This window comes from Balaenoptera borealis, assembly GCF_965194805.1.
Source record: "Balaenoptera borealis genome assembly, chromosome: 5".
In the NCBI taxonomy this organism is placed as follows: Eukaryota; Metazoa; Chordata; class Mammalia; order Artiodactyla; family Balaenopteridae; genus Balaenoptera; species Balaenoptera borealis.
In genome coordinates, this window is record NC_138862.1 from 80529322 (window position 1) to 80552268 (window position 22947).

General features: G+C 43.3%; 1 protein-coding gene across 10 annotated transcripts; it reads right to left on the minus strand.

The window, feature by feature from the left end:
- Positions 1-17: 17 nt before the first annotated feature.
- Positions 18-17605, minus strand: RTP1 (receptor transporter protein 1). Of its 10 annotated transcripts, none has more exons than XM_082393345.1 (6): positions 15067-17605; positions 14334-14387; positions 10662-10975; positions 3962-4100; positions 3081-3406; positions 18-1277 (listed from the first exon to the last, which is right to left on the minus strand). In XM_082393345.1, exons 3-6 carry the CDS (start codon positions 10667-10669, stop codon positions 758-760), a joined length of 993 nt encoding a protein of 330 aa, XP_082249471.1. In that variant the 5' UTR covers positions 10670-10975; positions 14334-14387; positions 15067-17605; the 3' UTR covers positions 18-757. The 10 variants fall into 10 exon arrangements, with proteins under 10 accessions (XP_082249471.1, XP_082249470.1, XP_082249469.1 ...); XM_082393344.1 differs by having other exon boundaries at positions 14658-17605; XM_082393343.1 differs by having other exon boundaries at positions 14552-17605.
- Between the last annotated feature and the right edge of the window lie 5342 nt (positions 17606-22947).

Below are 22947 nucleotides of genomic sequence, written 5' to 3' on the forward strand. Positions count from 1 at the left end.
GGCACTCCACCCCAAGCACCATCTCTGCACCAGACAGGCCCCAGAATCCACCCTGAGTGGAAGGAAGCTGGAAACTGGGAGTGTGGAAAACAGAAGCAAGGGACCCCACGTACCCAGGAACAAAGGGGCAGCCTAGTGCCTCCATCTCTCTCCCTTCAAGAGGAACCTCTGCTGTGTGCATGGAGACGGAGCTATGGATGAAACTCACACACTAGGCAGAGGCTAATAATGTAAGGCTGCAGCTCCAGATGTGGGCAATAATGAGGGGTAGGGCTGGGTTAATGAGAAAGCAAGGAGGAGCTCATTGCTGTGGAAAGGCCCCTTGAGATCACACCTAGTCCTGTAATTTTCAAACTTTTTAAACGCAGTTGGACCTTTTTCATACAAAACTCTTAAATAAACTCCATCTAACGTGGAGCTGCTCTAGAGGAGGAGGTAGGAGTTGGGGATGGGTGGTTTGACCACGATGGGAAACCCACTCGCTCACCCCTTCCAAATCCAAAAGCCCCGAGGCACCTATGCAGAACGTTGGGGTCCTGGGCCTCACTTTGAAAAGCCAATGATCTAGCCCAAACCCTTACTTTTATAGATGGAAAAGCAGGGTGATTTGTCCTGGGTCCCCACTGAGTCAGTGGTGGCACCGGCACTAGAACTCATCCCCACTCCCAACCCAGGTCTCTCTTCACCCCCTCCCACCAGTTGGCTGGCCTCTCAGGCCTTGGGCCCCTAGCATCCGCCTGGGCCCAACCAGGGAATCTTAGATGGAGCTGTGGAAGGAGAACTGCAGGTAGATGATCAGCAGCAGGACCGTGGCCCAAAACAAGCACCAGGGGATGGAGCAGAAATTGCAGCCAGAACCCGCCTCGGCCCGCGACTTGGTGGGGCTGGGAGCCCGGGAGAAGGTGTAGGTTGTCGCCTCCTCCTCCAGCAGCTTCTCGCTGGGCTTCCAGTGCACGATGCCCTCCTGGCAGGCCTCGCAGAACTCGCCGCGGTGCCGCCGGTTGTCTGGGCGGCTGGCCACGTGGATGCGGTACTGGCCGCCGCGCTCCCCGTAGCACTGCTCGCGCAGGCTGGTGATGAGGTTGTCCACCAGGCTCTCGATGTTCTCCTCCAGCATGCTCCACTCGTCCGGCCGCGCCGTGCCGCACTCGTAGCACAGCTGCTTGAAGACGCGCATGCGCACCGAGCCCGCCCGCTGGGCGCGGTCCAGGTGCATGTGGAACAGGATGACCACATGGGGCGACTGCCAGGTGTGCCAGCACCAGGAGCAGTGGAACCTGTGGAGACGAGGAGAGGCAGGAGGAGAGGACGGAGTGGAGGCGGTGGAAACGGATCCAGGAAGGAGGTAAGGGGCGGTAGGCAGGGCCTGGAGGTAGAGGTGCTGTGTTTACGGCCCCCTGGGTTCATTAGCTTTCCCCAGGCAGCTTCCCAGCCCGCCCCCTTGTGTCCTCTGCTAGGAGCAGAGTGGGTGCCTCAGGAGGCAGCTGGCATCCAGCAGCTCTCTGCCATCACTGGGCCCCCCTCTGTGCTCTGCAGAAGCCTCCGTGCCCTCCATTTCAACACCCTCAAGCCTTGCCTTTGGGCCTTTGGCTCTGGGCACCTTTCCTCATCTGTAAAATGTGCATGTTGCACTAAAAGAGTCCTTCCTGCTCAAATATCCTTTGAGTCTGATAGCAGGGATGGCCCGCACCACAGAGAAAACGCAAGCTCCATCCACACACTCTTACCTGTCAACACTGACTATGAACTGGCTAGACCCAAATCCAGAGAAAATGACACCATTATCAATTCTCAGCCTCTGGGCTGGTGCCAGGATTAACGTATCTGAAGGCCTGGAAGTGGAGGCAGTTCACGCCCAGAGTGAGCTAACTGGGGCCAGCTGGGCTCTCAGGTCATCAGCCAGGTCGGGAGGATGCACAAGCCCTCCCCACTCAGCCCCACGCACCTTCCAGGTCTTTGAGAAGCTCCTGGGCCCTCACAGCGAGTGTCCAGTCCTTCACATCCCTCCCATCAGCTGGTTAAGGGGTTCCACATTTCCATTCTCATCTCTTCTCGTTTACTCACACCCTCTGGGGACTGTTTCCCCTCTCCCAAACTAGACTACAAAACTTGGAATGGAAAATGTCAAAACTGGAGGGACCTTAGAAATCACCTAATTAAGCTTTGTTTTACTCTGAGGCAAAGAGAGTAAGAAAGCTGTATACACAGTAAGTTAGAGGCAAAGCCAGTATCCAACACCTAACAGGGGCCCAGTAGATGTTTCTTGTTGAATAAATTGAACTAGGGAAGGAAGGAAGGCCTTGCTTCTGATCCCCAGGCTGCACCACTCAGCCTCCGAATCTTATGTCCCAGAGGTAAGTCTTTACATAATCCACCCACGGACAAGAGTGCTGGAAAGTCATCTCAGACATTACTGTGCATATGAATCACGTAGGGACCTTGCTGAAATGCAGATTCCGATTCAGCAGGTCTAGAATGCGGCCCAAGATTCTGCATCTTTAACAAGTTCCAGGTGATGCTGACGCTGGTCATGAACCGAGAGGCAAGGATCTATGCTAACCCCTCCTTCCGCAAGTGGGGAAAGTGAGGTCCAAGAAGGAAGCGGAATTTCTCAAAGGTCATAAAGAGTAGAGCTAGTTTCCAGCACACCTCACGTGTTCAATATTTTATGTTAAGTCAAGCTGAATTAAATAGATTGAAACTGAACTGTTCCAGGACCAGAACATAGGTCTCTTGACCCACAAGCCCCCCCTTCTCTTGGCTTTCAATTGTGTTAAGAGGTTATTAAAATATAAAAATATGTAAAATACCAGCGTTTAGAACTAATAAATATATTCCACCTCTTTCTCCAGAAGGGGAGATTATGACTCAGAGAGGGAAAGTTACCAGGTGCTCAGCGGAAGAGCTGGAATCAAACTTAGGTGTCCCAACTCCCAGTAGCTACTCTTTCTCTGCCTCCCAGTCTGCACTGGGCCAACAGCGAGACTGACCCCTAGCACCTGGGTTCCCCATGTTTCTGTCTTTTCTTGGAAGGTGTCCCAGGGGCTGCCTGCAGGGCCCCTACTTCCTGGGCTACTCACCTGCCTGAGGCATGCAATTCCAGGTACTGCTTCCAGCCTGGGGCTAACACATTGTGCTTGAGGTTGGGATCGATGATGAGGTCCCAGCTGTCAGCTGGCTTTGCCTCCTCCATCTTCTCGTAGAAGATTTTCTTCCATTCACCTGTGGTCACACTTTTACACATGGTCTTGTCAGTGGCGAGGGAGGGCAAGCTCCACTTGAGTGAGAACACGGGAAGTGAGGGCAGGTGCAAGGCAGGGCAGCGCAGTCTCCACGGTCTAAAAATCCTCATCAGTAGGACCGGGAGGAAGCAGGACCCAGCTCCCTCCTTTGTCCGCAGTGGAACCTGTTTCCACGGCAACCAGGCAGGGAGCCAAGAGACAGAGGTTGGGAAGGAGGGAGTCTCTGAAGGGGTGTTTCAGGGCCCCCAAACTGAGGCTGCAGAGGCAGGGTTTTTGGATCTGAGTGACCCTAGTCAGGGTGGGGTGCCTGAAAGGAGGCTGAGCTTCAGACCATCTCACTCTGGCCTGCCAAGGGCATGCACGAGGACCTGGGAACTGGCTCAGCTTTACCTTGCTGCCCCTGGAGGTATCATCAGCATCTGGCTGCTATGGTAACCATGATGCCTTAGGGAGCCAAAGAGAAATAAGGGATGGGAAGATGTAGACCTGTTAATAGATGCAGCAATAATAATAAACCCTCTTTCTGCACCCTCACCCATCTTGTGACCAGCACTTTGCCATTTACGAAAACTACTGGAGGTCTCTTGACCCACAATTGTTATTGCCACTGTACAGATCAGGAGACTGGGACTCACCTAGCTTATAAATGGCAGAGCTTGTAGCCAAATGCAAGCTATTGAGCCCCTACCGATTCATTAATTCATTTGTGTCAAACATACCCATGTGCCAGGCTCTATATATGCCAGATGGTTGTAACTGGGTATGTACCCAGTAACCAGAATGCAATAGGATCCATGCTGTGACAGCCATGTATAAGAGCAGCCACCTGTGCACAAAGGTGGGAGCCATTGCATCAGCCTGGAAGGAATAGAAAAGATAATTTTCAACTTGATTATAGAAGAGGAACATAATATCCATGGGAAAAACAACCTTTACTATTGGTGCCTCTTTGGCTATTTTTTAATACATTATTTTTCCTTTATAAAAGTCATACAGGTTTATTTTAGAAAACTTGGAAAATATAGATAAAATAAGACAAAAGTAAGACTCTTCCTAATACCCATGCTCAAGATAGTCACTGTTAATATTATGATGTACACACCCTGCCTGCTATTTTCTGTACATGTGTGTATATATATATATATATATATATGTGTGTATGCATGTTTGTGTATATATACACACACATTCTACATAGTACACTGTGATCTATTTTTTAAATAACAATATATCACAAATATTTTTCTAGATCATTTTCTAGGTCTAGGTCATTAACTATTCCAACTTGGAGGCTGCCTATATGCTGTTATATGGTTGGGCATAATTTATTTAGGCAACCTTCTATTTGGGAGCATTAATTTTTTTCAGTCTCTCACAGTTACACTCTTGCTTCCTATTTGAGTAAAACTTATTGCTGAAGCTCATGGACCTGCATTTCAGGCATCAGAGATGATGCTTCCTGCAGTTGGAAAACACACTCTTGACTCTACTCCCTGCAGAAGCCTGGTGCAGCTAGCACAATCTGAGCAGCCTCTTCAAACAGTATTCACTTGTAGACAGCCTACAGATTCTGAGGTTTAGGGATGAAAAAGAAGGGCCTAAATCTCCCATCTCATTCTGGAGACTATCTTCCAAGTTCTCCTCCTGCCTCTGCATGAATGCTTGATGCCTTAGCATCCTTTATTATAGCCTCAGTTTATTCAGATTGGCAATGGGATAAAAAAGAGGCAGCGTCTCTAGTGATTAAAAGCAGGAGCTCTGGAATTACTTGCCTGGGTTCTTTTTTTGGAATGCTCTTATATCCTCATAGGTAGCTATTCTAATGTATTTAGTATGTATCATTTCAAAATGTGTGTTGATGTTTTATGTGAATATATTTTTAATTTGCATAGTAGCAGCAATCACTGTATAGCACTTACTAGGTATCAGGCATTTTTCTAAGTGCTGTATACATATTAATTGAGTTCATCTTAATAATAATCTCTATACATAGGTAATATCAGCAGCAGCTCCATTTTGCAAATATGTAAGCTAAAGCAGAGAGATTAGATAACTTGCCCAAGATTCAACAGCTAATAATTAATGGAACTGGGATTTGAACCTAAATGATTGTTTCCAAAGCCCCAGCTTAATCACTACACTGCTCAGCATAGAACATCAAAACAAAACATTTGCTAAATAAATGTGTCTTTCTACCTTCTCATCACTGGATATGGTCATTCCAGACTCAGAGAATTGAAATTCATATCCTTTCGGCAAATAGTTCAGTAGGCCACGCTGAGGCCATAGCCCCTCGAAAGAGAAGTGAGTGTATTTAACCCACCAGGTTCCCTGTTATCACTGTGGATGCCTCCTTTTCTGCTGAGCTTCGTGGAGCAAGTGTCCACAGACCCCTGATGCCCAGTGTAAAGATTTTAGAGCTGAAAGAGAAATTCAGCTTGAAATCTTACCAAAGGAAATACAGTGCAGAAAGCCATCTCTAGGAGCACCATTCCTGTGAAGCTGTAATCATTTGATGACAGGCACCCAGCTTCAGTGGAGAGAACACTGAACTGGAAGGCAGGATATGTCAATATATATCCCAGCCCTGCTACTGGCTGGCTTTGTGACCATGGACAAGTCACTTCTCTTGGCCTCAGTTTGTTCATTTGTTCGATGAAGAATTAGACTAGATGGCAAGGCTGAGGTCCTCTCTGGCTGTAGCCATGTATGAATTCAAAGAGCTTTATACTTAGAAACCTGAATCCTTGGAGGGCAGGAGGTTGGATGGAGGCCACTGGATGGAAGCGGGATGCTTCTAATGAGGCATTGAAGGTAGTTCCTGGAGTCAGGGTCTGTCTCCTTGGGGGCTGCTACATAGTTGAAGATCTCTGGGGAGGTGTCACTCCACTAGCTTTGTACCGGACACAGTAAGGACAGAAAATAAATCGGAGCCACTGAACGTTAACACTAGAAGGGATTTTAAAGTTCATTAAACTTTTTATCCTTCAAGTCAGTATTCTTGCTTCTGAATTAAGGCAGTCAATACTCAGAGAAGTAAACTGACTTAACCAGTCTCAGAGGTGTGATGCGAGCTGTCTTACATTGCAGCCACAGGCCAAGGAGAGACTGGAAACTGAGGACATTTCCAGAAAGTATGTAAAGCTGATAGAAGCTTTTAGAACTTGCCCTGGAGCCAAAGTGTATTACCCAACACCAGGAACAAATTCTCTAGAAATATTTTGCAGTCGTTGCTACAATAAACATCATGATGAAAAACAAGGACACAGAAGGTAAGAATCACCAGAGGGGTGTGTGTGTGTGCGTGCGCACGTGTGAGCGCACATGTGTGTGCATAACCAGCTGATGCAATTCCCATTGGCACAAATTAAGTTTAATTTAGAACCTGAGCTTACTATGCAGAGAGCAATGTAATACATCCTTCTGTATAGCAGAACGTCTTCTCTAATAAAATCATATTTTTATCAAGACAAATAACCCTATGGTATTGCAACTTGCTCTCTATCAAATGAACTCTGATGTCATGATATCCACAATTTAGAGATTGCCAATCTGTTATTGACAGGGTTCTTAGACTCTTTAGTCAATAGAAATTGATAAGAGGCCAAATGAGAAATTCAGGCAAGGCTTTACTGGGACTTGTGCTGCAGCAGGAGGGAGTGAAAACAAGTAACAGGTTCCCTTGCTCACTCCCTGAGGGGGGCAGCGAGCTGGTTCTTTATGGGGCGAGGGTAGGGGTGCATCCAGGGGTCACGCCAGAGGGGTAGCGTAGGTGGTTTGCCCACCCCTTTGGTGGTGTTGAGTGCAGGGGGCATGCGCAGTACGCTGCTTTTGCTCTGGCCTCCTCAGAAGTGGCAGTTGGGTTTTTAGTCTTTTTGTATCTTGTTGTTCATAATTTGCCCCAACTGCCCATGCATGCAGTTATTTTTAGTCCCTTATAGTTTCTTCATATTTTGTTGCTTGAGGAGACATTTGTCCAGGTGCAAACACTGCAGCAGAGGGTCCCAGGTCCCAGCCTGTCTCAAATCTAGACATCTTTAAAGCCAATGGTCTCACCTTGGCCAGTTTCTTAAAGTTTGTGATCACAATTTAAATCCATAAAATGGTTTAAAACTAAATCCCCAACTAGAACATAGAGTGGTAGGGGGAAAAAGAGAGAAGAGAAAGAAAACCATGTCTCTAATTTGTTATTTGGCTCAATAAGAAATATTTTATGAAGTTTATTATTCTATTATTGCTTATCAAAATGTTATAAAAAATAAGCATTGTCACTCTTGAAACAATGCACTAGTGACAAGTGATTCTCAACCAGGGACAATTCCATATCCCTAAAGGGCACTTGGGAAGGAAGGGTATGTTTGGGGGTTGGATCAATGAGTAGAAGTATCTGCTGGCACACAGTGCCTGGAGACCTAGGATCTAAATGTACCTGACAGCTCCACAACAAAGAATTTGCCTTCCCAGAAAGACCTACCTTTGCTGAACCCAAACAGTAAGCCCCTCCATGATCTGTTGATTTACTGGTATAAAGAGCCCAGGTAGTAGTCTCAACTTCCAATTTAATGAAACCATTGTTTTCTTCCTTGGTGGAAACATTCCTCCCTTGGGAACCAAGACCTCTACACCAGCAGAGTCCAAAGTTGTCGGAGATAGGAAGCAAAGAATAAACCAAAAAAAAAAAAAGTAAAATCACTACCATCAGAGGTAATTTTGAGAGAGCTTTTCCACCTCTGAATTCTTGGAGCTGAGGAAAACAGCACCAAACCTTGGTTGCTAATTCAGAGTTATATGCCACATCCTGGAGAACAATACCCCGGCCCTGCAAGGTGCTGTCACCTAGATGGCTGCATAACTGAGTCTTCCAGAGGCCTCCCCACTGTTCACTGGGGCCAGCTGCTTCAGCGTGACGGGAGATAGAGTAAAACAAATGAACTCCATGAGTATGAACCCATTGCCAGATTTCATTTGCTTTAAAATCAGTTCCTGGTCAGAAGGAATGCTATACAGAATATCACAGTGGCAAATAAGTTATTCTCCAAGTTCACTGCTGAGTGTCCAAATGACAATAGCAGAGATCAACAGTGACCCCTTGACCGGGACATGATTCCATGGGGAACCAGCCAACCACCTGGTAGCAGTTTGATTTTATCGGACCATTTCCATGAAGGAAATGGAAATGGGCAGAACTCTGTCCTCACTGGAATAGAAAATTATTACGGATCTAGATTTCCCTTCCTTCTTCACAATGCTCTGTCATTTGCAGACTTTCAAAACGCCTTATTCACTATTATGGTATTCCTCAGCTGCTGAGGCTGCCTCACTGCATGGTGGATGGTTTCCAAGAAGGAGCATTCCAAGAGGAAGGAAATGGAAGCCATCAGTCCACTTAGGGCTGGGTCAGAAATCCTGGAACATCACTCCCATCATGTTCCATTGGTCAAAGCAATCACAGGGCCAGAGTTAAGGAGCTGGAAAATAAACTCCACCTTTTTTTTTTAATTGAAGTATAGTTGATTTACAATGTTGTGTTATTTCAGGTGTACAGCAAAGTGATTCAGTTATATATATATATCATATATATATATATATGATATATATATATATACACATTCTTTTTCAGATTATTTTCCATTATAGGTTATTACAAGATATTAAATATAGTTCCCTGTGCTATACAGTAGGTTTTTGTTGTTTATCTGTTTTATATATAGTAGTGTGTATCTGTCAATCCCAAACTCCTAAATTATCCCTCCCCCACCCCTGCTCTTCCCTTTGGTAACCATAAATTTGTTTTCTATTCTGTGAGTCTGTTTCTGTTTTGTAAATAAGTTCATTTGTATCATTTTTTTAGATTCCACATATAAGTGATATCATATGATATTTGTCTTTCTCTGATTTACTTCACTTAGTATGATAATCTCTAGGTCCATCCATGTTGCTTCAAATAATGCCAATAATGCTGGCATTATTTCATTCTCTTTTATGGCCGAGTAATACTCCATTGTATATATATATATACCACATCTTCTTTATCCATTCATCTGTCGATGGACACTTAGGTTGCTTCCGTGTCTTGGCTATTGTAAATAGTGCTGCTATGAACATTGGGGTGCATGTGTCTTTTCAAATTAGAGTTTTCATTTTTTCCAGATATATGTCCAGGAGTGGGATTGCTGGATCATATGGCAACTCTATTCTTAGTTTTTTAAGGAACCTCCATACTGTTCTCCATAGCGGCTGCACCAATTTACATTCCCACCAACAGTGTAGGAGGGTTCCCTTTTCTCCATAACCTCTCCAGCATTTATTATTTGTAGACTTTTTGGTGATGGCCAGTCTGACTGGTGTGAGGTAATAACTCACTGTAGTTTTGATTTTCATTTCTCTAATAGTTAGCGATGTTGAGCATCTTTTCATGTGCCTATTGGCCATCTGTATATCTTCTTTGGAGAAATGTCTATTTAGGTCTTCTGCCCATTTTTTGATTGGGTTGCTTGTTTTTTTGATACTGAGCTGTATGAGCTATATGTATATTTTGAAAATTAAGCCCTTGTTGGTCATACTGTTTGCAAGTATTTTCTCCCATTCTGTGGTTGTCATTTTGTTTTGGTTTTGTTTATGGTTTTGTTTTGTTTATGGTTTCCTTTTCTGTGCAAAAGCCTATAATAAACTCCACCTCTTGAAGGGGAAGTGGCGTATACCTACAGGGAGGACAGGAATTGGTAGTGGCCACCTTTGCAGACTATCCACCAAAGTGCCCAATCGTTTGTTCTTATCCTCCAAAGCTTAGTGTCTTGAAAAAGCTATGTCAAATTCTATGATGTAAGTAGAGGTTGACATTATTTTGCAAAAAAGGAAACTAAAGATCAGAGAGGCAAAGCAGTCAAATAGTAAACTAAATCCAGCAAGCCCAACCTCAAAACATAACCAGAAAGGGACAGTAGGGCTGCTCACCTTGAAACCCAGTAAAGGAAACCATCGCAAATACTCAGCCCACTACTACCACCCACCCCTGCCTGCCCTATCACGATGTATAGGAATCCTTTCCTCTCCTTCCCCTCCTGCCCTCACTACCACCACTGAGCTTCTCTTCTAAGCTCTTGCTCAATTTTGTGAGTCCTATGTGCCACTATCCTCCAGGGCGCTATCAGAGGACAGGGTACAACTTTCTTTTACTTTTCCATGAAGTCACCCATCAGTCCACTGAAAATCCATCTAGGATGCATGTCTAGAACTTTCCCTTCTCTCTCTGATCTCCCTTCTGATGAGATCAGGCACTTTCTGGGTGGTATGGCCATAGAATCTGATCTCCCTTCTGTCTTCTCCTCTTCTGCTTTCTCTTCAGGGACCTGATTCAGTCTTTAGCGTGAAGCATCTACAAGCAAATAAATGTTCCTCCTACTAATAGTGACTACTTACCATTGCATAACTTTGATTCATTAGCAAGGTTTCTGTCCCTTCATTCTCTTATATCAAAGATCCTCTACTCAGCAAGGTAAAGGAAGAAGGAATGGAGGGAATGGAGGAGAAAGAAAATTCCATCATACCACATACTATCCTCCCTCCAAACATGACCTTTCCAAGAAAAGCCATGAAAAGAGAAAATATGGTTCTCTCCTTTGGAAGCGCTGGGAAACTGCTCTGGACAGCGAATGTGTATTTCACGGCAGCCACAGAATAAACCTGGATCACAGTTACATTCAATTACTTTGGCTCAGCCTCTACCACATGACCTGAAAAGACAGAAGTGTATATAGAACAGAGTCAAGGAGTGGAAGAGGTCTGGGAGTTTACCTAGTCCAACCCTGATCAGATGTACCAATGACTCTGATTTATCACATGTGAGGCTTTACACAGGCATAAGATGATCAGTTTTTAATTTAGTGTGAAGGCAACTCTTAGCCCAGAGTGAGGAGACCATTCACTGTCTGTCTTCAGACAGACCCAGTGATCCAGGATTAGGGTTACTACTGAAGTCCAAGTAATCACAGAAGCCCATTGACTGTCACGCAGTCACCCAGCCTGACATGAACAACCCCAGTGCCATGGAGCACACTCTCTCCAGAGGCAGCAGATCTAGCTAAGCTCTGGCTGTTGGAAAGCTCTTCTTGGCTGTATGCCAACCTCTCACTCCCCGAAACCTCAGTTCACTGTCCCTTGCAATGTGGAGCGCTTAACAAAGTCCTAGCCCACAGTAAGCAGTCGATAAATTAACCACTTTTAGAGGGGGGGAAAATGTGTTATAGTTTTTCTGCTGGAAGCCTCTATTTAAATAATTTGTAAAAATCTATATTGTCAGAGCACCACTGCTTTTTTTTATTCTTTAAACTTGAAAGCTTTTATTAAGAATACCTTATATTAAAGCTGAAATACAACTTTAGGGGAAAGAGTATTATTTATTCTATTCTCTGACATAATTTTCTGTAATGGCAAAAGCAAAACAGTTCCTATTTTTTCATCGGTGTATCACGGAAACTTTCAAGCACATATAAAAGTGAAAAACAACAACAACAAAAAATGGAACTCCACGTTCCCATCACCCAGCTTCAACAACCAGCAGGCTTCTGCCATTCTAAAACATTTTCTTTAACATAATATTTGAGATTTCCTTCAAAATATCATGGGTGGCAGTATAGATGAAACATGATTAACCACGAGTTGATCATTTTTGACTCTGTGGATACATGTGCATTTATTATACCATTCTCTCTACTTTTTTATGTCGAACCTTTCCATAATAGAAAGTAAATAAGCATTTTTTCTTTTGCTCATCGTCCTCTTCTAATTTTTTGCTTTGAAACCATGAACCCATGCTTCTTGTAACTTGTAACTGTAGGCATCTAGTTTAAGCCTTTGTGGTCTGAATTTTTCCATACATCTTCCTATCACTATAATGACAACCTTATATGTACAAAAATAGTCTAAACATGTTCCTCTTGTAGCCTCAGATGCACTCACCAACGAATGTCTATGTTTGAAATACATGGTGTATACATAACATGCAGGTAATTAGCAGTTCTGTTATCCAGAGGCCTAGCTTCTCAGGACAAAAGACTTTTCTGTTAAAGGAGTTAAACAGTCTTGATGAACCATAAAAGTTAAAGTTCCCTTCATTCAACATCCATCCATTGAGTAACTCTTATATGCTAGATGCTCTAGCATGTAGGTAATGTAACATGGCTGTGGGACACAAAGACAAATTATTCTTTACTCTCTTAGACCAGTGTTCAGGTGAATTTTATAGTGTTGATCAAAATAAAAGACCACAGGGATCCCCAGCATCTAGAATACTGCTCGACATGTAGTAGATGTTCAGTGTCTGTTGAGTGAGTGATGTATGAGTGCATTGCTGGATATCAGGTTATAATCCCAGCCACTTAACAATGACTTGATTATTGAGAGAAGACTATTGACCTCAGTGGAAAAAATAGGAAGGATTTACTCTCCCATATTCATCTTTCTAGGTCCTCAGTTTTTGATTGGCTTTGGTTTGGAGGTTAATTTGGAAGTTTATATGTAACTTTTGGTTGCAATATTTGATTTAGGTGAATGGAATTGGAGAGTTATGTGCAGCCTGCAAACAGGACAAAGGAACAGTGAAAAACCCAGGTGCATCCTTCATAGCCAGTCACATTGGTTAAGTCTTCTGTCTTACCAAAAACTGCTCTCATTTTCTCTTAGAAGCCAGTATTGATCTTTCAAGGGTCTAAGTTAATTCCTTTGTAGATCTGATTCAGGAGCAGAAGAGTAAAGGGGTCCTCACTTCTTAGCCACTTGGAAGCTGAGAATCTTCAGACTCCAGATTCTCTCTTCAGTGTCCCAGAGGAGTTATTTTCTTCCCTGGGACCAAAATCTAGGCCCAGACTGACTCCTCAAAAAGAGTGTGACTCCCGTATGAATGAGAGAGAGAAAAGTTCCAGGGAGAGAGAGCCCTTTGCCTGAGATGGGAACAAGCTATGCTTTTCTTGGGGTTGGGTGGCAGGATGTTTAGTACCAGACACAGATAAGACGAGAAGTAGGAAAGGGAAGCCTGAGGCAATAGACCGGGACTGGGAGACTGGCCCACAAGGCAGGTGTGAGGCCAGCCTTCCTGCCAGCTGTCTGGGGCACCAGCTCCGGAAGCTGAATTTCTCCTCTATGAGCTTCCAGGAGCCAAGACCTGCTCTAGGAGCCCTGACAAGCCCCACCAGAAGGAAGATGGCTTTCACACCAGACAGAATACCAAAGAGCCTGAAGCCCCTTTTCTGAGTACCCGTGGGGAACAGGTCCAGAAGACTCAAATAGATGAACAACTCAGCCCAGAACTAGCCAAGTCTGCACCAGAGTAAGCTCATGGGTCATAGTGACCTGGGCATTGCCCAGGCAACTTGTGCCTGACTAGTCTTAAGACTTTGGCATCCATAGCCTTTACGATTTAAGTAGTACCTTTACTATATATTTTCTTTGGACTCTTTGCCATTGTTTGACTGAATTGCACGTTAAACATCTGTGACCCATGCTTCTGGAAGCAACTGGCATCTGGTCTGATTATGTGGTGCCACCTACCCCTGCATTTATATAAGGCCTGTCTTAGGTGTAAATATGATACTCAGTACATGTCTACATATATAAACTCTCAGAAACTACGAGAGAGAGAGAATTAGCAAGAACTGTGGAATGAATGAGAGCAAGGAAAAATAAGGGGTCTGCATTCTGTCACTGACTTGCTGTGTGATCCAGAGAAGCTGGTCTCTGGGTCCTACATTTCTGTGACCTTAAAACTGGTAGATCTATACCACATGTCTATAAGTTTCTTCTTTGTGCTAACAGTTTATGGGCCCACAATTATATGAAGCACCTATAGCTTTGGCAAAGGCAGGATTTCTCTCTTCAAACCACCCCCGCCCCCGCCAGATACTCAGAAACATACATAAGGAGCTACTTTCTATTTTCCCAATGAATAGATATGGCTATGCCAAAATTTTTCTTTATGAAATATTTTCTGAAGAAATAAGGACTGATGGTTATTTAGAAAACCCCTCAAATTTTTAAATAACCAAAGTTATTAAGTAAGCACCCCGTCATCCAGATAGCTCAAGGTTATATCTTTACCTGAATTGGTGTATCTTCCAGGTTTTTTCTGATTCCAAGCAAATTCAGCAGAGTCTACAAAATAAGGGTATACAAGTATGGAAATCATCCCCCGCCTCACACTTGAGGGCCACATCCCAGGGTTAATTACTCAGCGTGGCACTCAGGTTCACCCATGACCTGCTCTCTATCTAACTCACCAGACACAGCTCCCACCACATTATCCCTGCTCAACCCACCTGGCCAATGCCTCTCTTCCCAGAACAGGACCTGGAATCCCCCCTCCTCTTTTGTTCTTGCTGTTTCTTCTGTCTGAAATGCCTTGTTCTCAGAGCACCATCTTACCCAGCCTGGTATGCTTGCTCCCCTATACTGCGGCAGGGGCGGGAGTTCCTATGTTCTCCATCGCAGCCCACATTTTCCCTACTGCAAAATTTATAAGGATTGCTAGCATTTACTGAGCACTTACTGTATGCCAAGCAGGCACCCTGCTAAAGGTTTACATTTTACTCTCATATCAGTCCTATAAAGTAAGCTCTTGATTTTCTGCCTTTCATGGATGACTCAAATAAGCCTTGAAATGGTTCAACATCTTGCCCTGAGTCACTTGGCCAGCAGGTGGTGAAGAGGAGATTTGAAGTCTGATGGCAGCGCCATCACAGTCTCTTAACCACTGTGCTGGGTAATGGCAGGATGATCTGTCTTCCCCAAGAAAAGAGGAGCTCTCTGAGAACAAGTTCCTCCTCTGACTTACTCACTGACATGTAAAGTACAGCATCTAAGAAAGTTGGTGTTGAATGAATGAGTTAAAATCCTGCCTGCCCTGGGAAGATTCCCCACTGTTCCCTGTGAGAATATGCTCGCTGTCTTCTAAGCCACTGCAAACCCTTTCTGGTGCCTCTGTTCCACTTGCCATGTTATTTTGAGTGTGAGCGAGCTGTGACTGTGACAGCAATTCTGATAGTTCACAAGCCCCTTAAGGGCATGGCTGTGTCCGCCAGAACCACATGGGCTCAGTGCTCTTGTCTGGGAATCCAGGCTGACTCACAAGAGGCGAGAAGGGATCTGCTGGGCCCCAAGAAATATGTCTACACTTCGTGCCCTCAAGGACCTCCACTCCGATAGGAAAACTAGGACACACATTCTTGGTCCCCCTCTAACCTCACAAGAGAAGCAAAGAAACACATTGCAAACTTACTCTCCACTTGCTGAGTAACCCGTCACTTAGAGACTGTCAAGGGCTTGATTATCTCATTCCTGCCTGAGGTAAGAAGCAGTGATGTGTCCCTTGGGTAACATTATTTGTAGACATTTTATAGATTACTGAGCTAAGTAACTCACCAAGTGGAGGGGACATTTGCTAACACATCAGAGTCTATCACTGTTGTTCTGGGCTCTGACTACTGACTGTCTCTGCATCACGTGGGCTGGGCAATGACGCCACAGGTTCTGACATCCCAGTCTCACAGGAGATGAAGACCAGATTCTGGAGTCAGCCTGTTTGCATTCAAATCTCAGCATCACCTCTTCCTAGCCAGGTGACAATTGGCTAAATGACTTGATCTCCCTAGTCTCAATTTTCTATCTATAAAATGAACAGAATAATAGTGCCCACTTTATAAACTTGTGAGGAATAAATGAGGTAATATGTTCACAGTGCTTGGAATAGTATTTGGTACATAGTAAATGTTGAATAAATGTTAGGCATTATTATATCACCTCTGAGCTGGAATGGGCTTTAAAGTTCATCTAGGTCAACTGTCAATTCCAAAGAATCTTCTCTCTAATCTTGTTTCTATCTTCTTCTTGAACACCTCCTCCTATAGTCAACTCACTACTTCATAACCTGCCTAATTTTGAAAAAGCACTGTCTTCCATTAAACTCTTTCTTTCAATGAGCTGAACCATCTGTTTTCCTGTTTCATCCATATAGTGACCTTAGGTTTGCCTTCTGAACCCACATTGACACCCACTCCCCCCCACTTCATGGCACCCTTCAGATATTTAAAGGCAGCCACAGTTATGATTCTTGGAGCTTTCCCAACCCTCACTTCAAGACTCAAGCCTCAGAAAATGGCTCTGTGAATAACCTTCTACTAAATACAAGATACTAAAAGTCTTTGGGGAACACCTCCACACCTGTAGCTTCCTGATATCTTTGAGGTGTTAATATATGAAAACATCTCCAGGTCAAGGTCCCTTGGGCTTCTCTTCCATTCCATTCTATCCACTCTATGCTTTATCCAAAGTAAATGTCTTTAAAAGACACTTACTGTGAGAAATTAGATCTTCTTTATTCACAACCACATGGGGCTTGAAGACCTGCAAAGACTTAAAGTGCTTCCAAATAACTCCCTGCCTACATTCTTGCTACCTACCCCTCATCTCTACCTATCAAAATCTGGCCTATTTCTCAGGGCCAGTTCAGTGCTGCCTCCTGCAGGGAACCTTCCCACATCATCCCCCAAAGATGATATCTCCCTTTCTTGGTCTTTTTCTTACTCCTTTGTTATTTTGGTCATTATCTCTTTGTACCTTGAATGAAGACCAAACCCACATCTGATAACCCTCTGTCTCATTCATCACTGTGGCTGCAGAAGAAGGAGTGTATTGGATGGCTGAAGGTAAAACAGCCATATTATGTCTGTCCCCAGGATATCACTCCAGCTCTCCACCCAAATTCCCAACTCTCTGCCGATGCTCCCATCCCTCAACTAGGAATACTGGAAATGCTGATGGCTCACTGGGAATTGCCCTTCACAGTAGGCTCCCAAAGGCCAATGACTAGCTGATTCAAGGATCCAAAGACCTGCCCCTCCCCCCGGCCTGATTTGAGACAACTCCAAAGGGCTATCTCACTTCCAGAGCCCCCCATAGGGTAGACTGAGGCTCAGTTGCAACCATATCACATGTTCCTTTCTTGTCTATCCAATTCTGCCTTCCTCACCTCCCTACAGGTGTAACTCCCGAGAGCACTTCCCAATAAACTCTGCACACAACTCTCCATCTCTGAGCTTGTTTCCAGGAAACTCAATCCAAGGCACGCTTGGACTCTACACAGGGCATCACCACTGCCACACACCTGATGCATCTTGGCTTCCTTAACAAGTGAACATAGAGCTAACGGAATCTGATGTAAGACATGCACTTAAACTCTGCAAAGGAGGGAGCCACAGGAAGAGAGATTTCCCCCATCCCAGGTGGCTCAGGGACTGAGAGGACCTGGAAGTTCAGATCCCAACACGCCTCCCATGACACAGGATGGAGAATGAGGGGAAGATTTAAAGATGCCCACCATGTCATCCTTAGCAAGGGCTATGGAAACTCAAAAGGATAACTGGAAAATAGGGAAAATGAGATGCAGAGGGAGGAAGAAAGGGAGAGAGGACATGTGGAGAGGGGTAAAGAGAAGAGAAAAAGTATGGAACAGTGAAAGACTGGGAGAAACAAGGGAGCCACAGGAGGAAAGAAACAGAGTTGGAGGAAAAAGAAGGAAAGCAGATTGCTCTAAAGCATCCTTTTGCTTCCTATAGTAACTTCTCTTAAATTTGTACTTCCTTTGCAGCTGTAGAGTATTACTATGCTTTTTTGTGGCTTAATTGTTTTTATAGATTCCATTTGGATTGTGTTTTTATTTTTATTTGGATTGATTTGGGGTTTGTTCATTTGTTCGCCTATTTGCTCAAATTTGAAAGAAGATCCATGAAGGCTCAACGTTTTCCAGCAAACAGGTGGCATGGATGCCCTCTTTCTATGCCTGCCTGGGTTCCCCTCGTTCAGGTCACACCCTGGAGGGAGGTGATTGTCCTATAGACAGGCATCAGGAGTGAGTCATTCAGACTAAGAAGGAATCTTTCAATTCTTCCACTACCCATTTGTCTGACTGTGAAGGGGAGGTAACCTTGGACCACCTTAACAGTCATTCATTAAACAGCGCTACAACTGAAAGAAGCACAATCCGAAAAGGCAATGGAAAATAATTTATATTTTTATTGACATTTCTCACAGAGGTGCCAGATGGGGAATTACATTGTATAACACAAAGCAACATGTCCTAAACTTTCTTTTCACCCATCCATTTCCCATTTACCATAGCACATCCCTCTAAAATCTTTTTCTTTTTCTTTCTCTGAAGCAACGTAGAAGCCTGTCCCTTACTGGCTGTCCTGAGTGCCTCCTTCAACAAAACCTGGTAACTTACCCCCTCCTCCTGCCTAGATCTGTTGAGTTCCTTCCCAACTGGCCCTATGCCCAATTTTTTCCCAATTCTCCCCATCTATTACTTCTCTTGGCACAAGAAAGGCATGTGTGGGGAGGGAGCGACAGGGCAGTGCTGTCTCAGGAAACAAAGCCCCGGAGTGCACTGCCCCCAAGGCTCTGCTTCTACGTCTGGTTGATTTTATATTTTGTGCCAGGAAGAAACTAACACAGACAATTCCTCTGTTTCCCTCCCACCCAGGGAATTGCTGTCCAGTGGATGTGATGACTTAGAGATGAAGGGTTGTTATGGCCTGGAGAGAGGAACTGCGGGAGGGGAGTGTCAAATCTGCTTTCCAGCATTATCATGGCTAGTCCTGCTGTACTGTTTCACAGGTCAAAGTGAAAAGTTTGTCATTTTAAGCCCCTTCACATCTCACTTAGTGGTAAATTTCCCAGACACTAGCAAATAGTCCATCACCATCCTTAATTCCCAGTGCTTTTGCAGTTGTGTCCTTTGTGGTTTTTTGTACATTTTGGTGGGAAATATGGAGATGGCATGTCAAGGATGGTTAGACTGGTGCTGTCTTAGCCATGTTCCAAAACGGACAGTTGGTGGGCAGCACGAAGGGTGGATTGCCATGAAGAGAAACAGCAGAGTGGCTACTTGAAGGCCATGGTCCTAGTCCCCCCCAGGAGGAGTTGGCAGGAAGCACAGTGGTTAAGAGCATGCATTTTGTAGTCAAAGAGACAAGGGTGAAATCAAGGCTCTGCCACTTACTACGAGTGTAACTTGGGAAAAGTTTATATCCTCTAAAGCCTGTTTCTTCACTCGACTGATTTGGGGTGGGAGGTGGGGACAGGATAATGATTCCTACCTCACAGAGTGATTGGGAGCATGAATGAGATAAAATACATGGAAATTTTTTTTTTTCCAGCTAAATATTCTTTATAAGAAACACTCTTAAAACTCAGGGACACAGCATAATTAAAAGAACAATAACTAAATAAAACTAAGCTGACATAGTTACTAATATTAGATAAATTTAAGACAATAAATATTCTTTTTTTTTCTAGGATTATTACTTATAACATTATACCAGAACATATAAGATTTTTAGAAATTTCACGTAATGTCTGAAACATTTATATTAACATATTTCCATACATATTTCCATACAAATACAAATATAAGATTTTTAGAAATTTCATGTAATGTCTGAAACATTTATATTAACATATTTCCATACAAATAACCCAATGAAAGTTTAGTATTAGTTGTTTTGTTTGTTTCTTTATACTGCAGGTTCTTATTAGGCATCAATTTTATACACATCAGTGTATACATGTCAATCCCAATCGGCCAATTCAGCACACCACCATCCCCACCCCACCGCAGTTTTCCCCCCTTGGTGTCCATATGTCCATTCTCTACATCTGTAAATACACGGAAATTTTACATTCACTTTTAAAACGTTGAGCTGAAGCTAGCGGTAGGCAGAAAAAGGGAGAGTTGCCTTCAGGGTAAATGCCAATATCAGTGCAATAATCCAGAGCTAAACTTTGAGCAAAAGTAAAGCAGAATGAACCCAGGTTCCCAGATGAAGCTTGGGACAAGGAAAGAGGCTAAAGCAATCGCAGATCTGTGACTTCCCCAGCCTGCTGCAAATAGTAGTTTAAAAACTAAACTCTCTTTTTTAGTTTTTTTTTTTTTAAACTAAAAATAGAACTACGATATGACCCAGCAATCCCAGTACTGGACATATACCCTGAGAAAACCATAATTCAAAAAGATACATGTACCTCATTGTTCATTGCAGCACTGTTTACAATAACTAGGACATGGAAGCAACCTAAATGTCCATCGACAGACGGACAAATGGATAAAGAAGATGTGGTACATATATACAAGGGAATATTACTCAGCCATAAAAAAGAATGAAATTGAGTTATTTGTAATGAGGTGGATGGACCTAGAGTCTGTCATACAGAGTGAAGTCAGAAAGAGAAAAACAAATACCTTATGCTAGCGCACATATATGGAATCTAAAAAAACTGTACTGATGAACCTAGTTGCAGGACAGGAATAAAGACGCAGACATAGAGAACGGGCTTGAGGACACAGGGGGAGAAGGGGAAGCTGGGACGAAGTGAGAGTGTAGCATTGACATATGTACACTACCAAATGTAAAATGGATGGCTAGTGGGAAGCTGCTGCATAGCACAGGGAGATCAGCTCGATGCTTTGTGACGACCTAGAGGGGTGGGATAGGGAGGGTGGGAGGGAGGCTCAAGAGGGAGCGGATATGGGGATATATGTATATGTATAGCTGATTCACTTTGTTATACAGCAGAAACTAACACAACATTGTAGAGCAATTATACTCCAATAAAGACAAAACAAAAAACAAAACAAACACTAACCTCTCTGGAAGAAAGAATCCTGAATTCGGGTCCCAGGTTTTCCACAAATGGAGATCAACTGAATAGAGTATTACAAGAATGCTACCCTCAGGGAACGGGTTCCAGTCAGCCCTCAAGGCCATCAGGGACAGGCCCAGAAGGCTCATTTTCCATGAAGGAATCCTGTGCAGGGCAGATGTGACAGCTCCTTGGGCACTGATCATGGACAACCTGACTTCAGGTGCTTTTTGGATGACAGCCACACTTGCCAACGTTTTGACAACCTGGCCTATCCTGTTTAGCTAATACACTGGCTGTGCTTAGAGTCAGCCTTTATTTTCTGTTGCTATGGCTTTTTTCTTCTATTTTAGAAATTTTACCAGTGATTCATATAGTTTCATTCCAGAAGAACTGGATTCAAGCATTAGGATGTAAGTGGACATCTGGTGTCTGGTAGGACTCAGCCTTGCTTTATAGGTCTGCTCGTAATTAGAAAGAGACATACCTACATTGCAAGTATGTGGATGGGTTTCAATTAGTACATAGCTGGTCCATATATATTAATTCATACATAACTGATTTCACACTGACAGCCAACCTAAATCTCAATCTAGTGTAATCTGTAAACACATTAGGTGTTTACATTATGAAGACTTGGTGCTATAGTCCATAAAGGTCCATCTCTACATGGCATTGTGTTCAAGATGCATATTACGAGAGCCAAACAAGAAATTATAGAAGAATTTTATTCACTTGCTTTTCCAAAAGGAGACAAAGTGGTCAGGTTCACAAACTTTAGCAACACTTCTCATATTCCTATTTTGTCCCTTCCACTTAATCTTTTGTGTCCTCTAGCACCTCTCATTTGCTACCCCCATCGTTCCACCACATTGCCCATCTCCAGCCTCTATAGCCTCAGTTTTCTTATGTCCCATCCCTCTACTTTTCTCCCTAGGTCATTTCTTTCTGCCATAAAATCCTTCTTGACCCATCCTCACAAAAGTGTAGAAACTGGACTGGCAATGCCAAGTTTAGAGTGCAAGGGATGGGGAAATCTGGGGGAGTAGGGAAAGGTTGACCTGGTAGTTACGGTGTTGGCTTTGGTGGACTGGGGGGGAGAGGGAAGTATATAGATAATTCCTGGTTAATATCAATTTTCACAACAGAAAATTATGCCTATAAATGATAGATATACATACAATCATAAATTTATTGCCTCAAAAACTATTATCATAATAATGAAAATAAAAATTAATTTATGCCCCCAAGTTCTTGAAAAAAGTTTAAAATAGCATTCAAAGATGCACAAAATATTACAATATTTTCTATATTTTAAAACAGCCAAAAATATATAACAGAATAATATATGCATTTCCCTTCAACCCAGCAATGGGAAGTTTAGAAATCTAGGCCTAAAATATAATAGCAAAAATAGAAAATGGTATACAAAAAAAGTTTTTCATCACAACATTATTTTTAGTAGCCAAATATTGAAAACAACCTAAATGCTTACTAGTAGGGTGCTAGATGAATAAATAAGGAACATCCACCCAATGGAGAACTATGAAGCTGAACAAAGGAATGAGGATTGTCTCTATAGACTGTTATAATCTCCAGGATATACTCTTAAAAAAAGAAGAAAAGAAAAAACCAAGGGGCAGAACTACATATAGAGTTTGATCTACCTTTGGTCTAAGAATGAGAGATAAATATTTGCATATATTAAAAATAAATAGAATAATAAACAACCAAAGAAAGTTCTTGCCTATCAGGGAAAAAGGAAACAGGGTGAATCAGTCACAAAAAGAAAGACAACCAGGTGTTATGTGCCTCTTGATATAATGCTAGAGGAATTGTACCACACTAATCATGAAATACTCATGTCAAAAAATTAATTCTGAATCTGATCAGGCCTCGAGATAGTGTAGAGGAAATGTAAGGTATGGGGGAATATCTCAAACATTACTACAAAGATGCTATCAGCAAAGTCCAAAATGTGGGAAATCTTACAAGACACATGATTTTTTTTACCAAA

What these genes read in the sequence shown, in the direction of transcription:
- RTP1 (XM_082393345.1), bottom strand. An exon ending in ATATAGAGCCTGGCACATGG is followed by an intron (nt 3,407 to 3,961) that starts GTATGTTTGACA and finishes CCGTGGAAACAG; the next exon opens with GTTCCACTGCGGACAAAGGA. An exon ending in GAATTGCATGCCTCAGGCAG is followed by an intron (nt 1,278 to 3,080) that starts GTGAGTAGCCCA and finishes TCGTCTCCACAG; the next exon opens with GTTCCACTGCTCCTGGTGCT.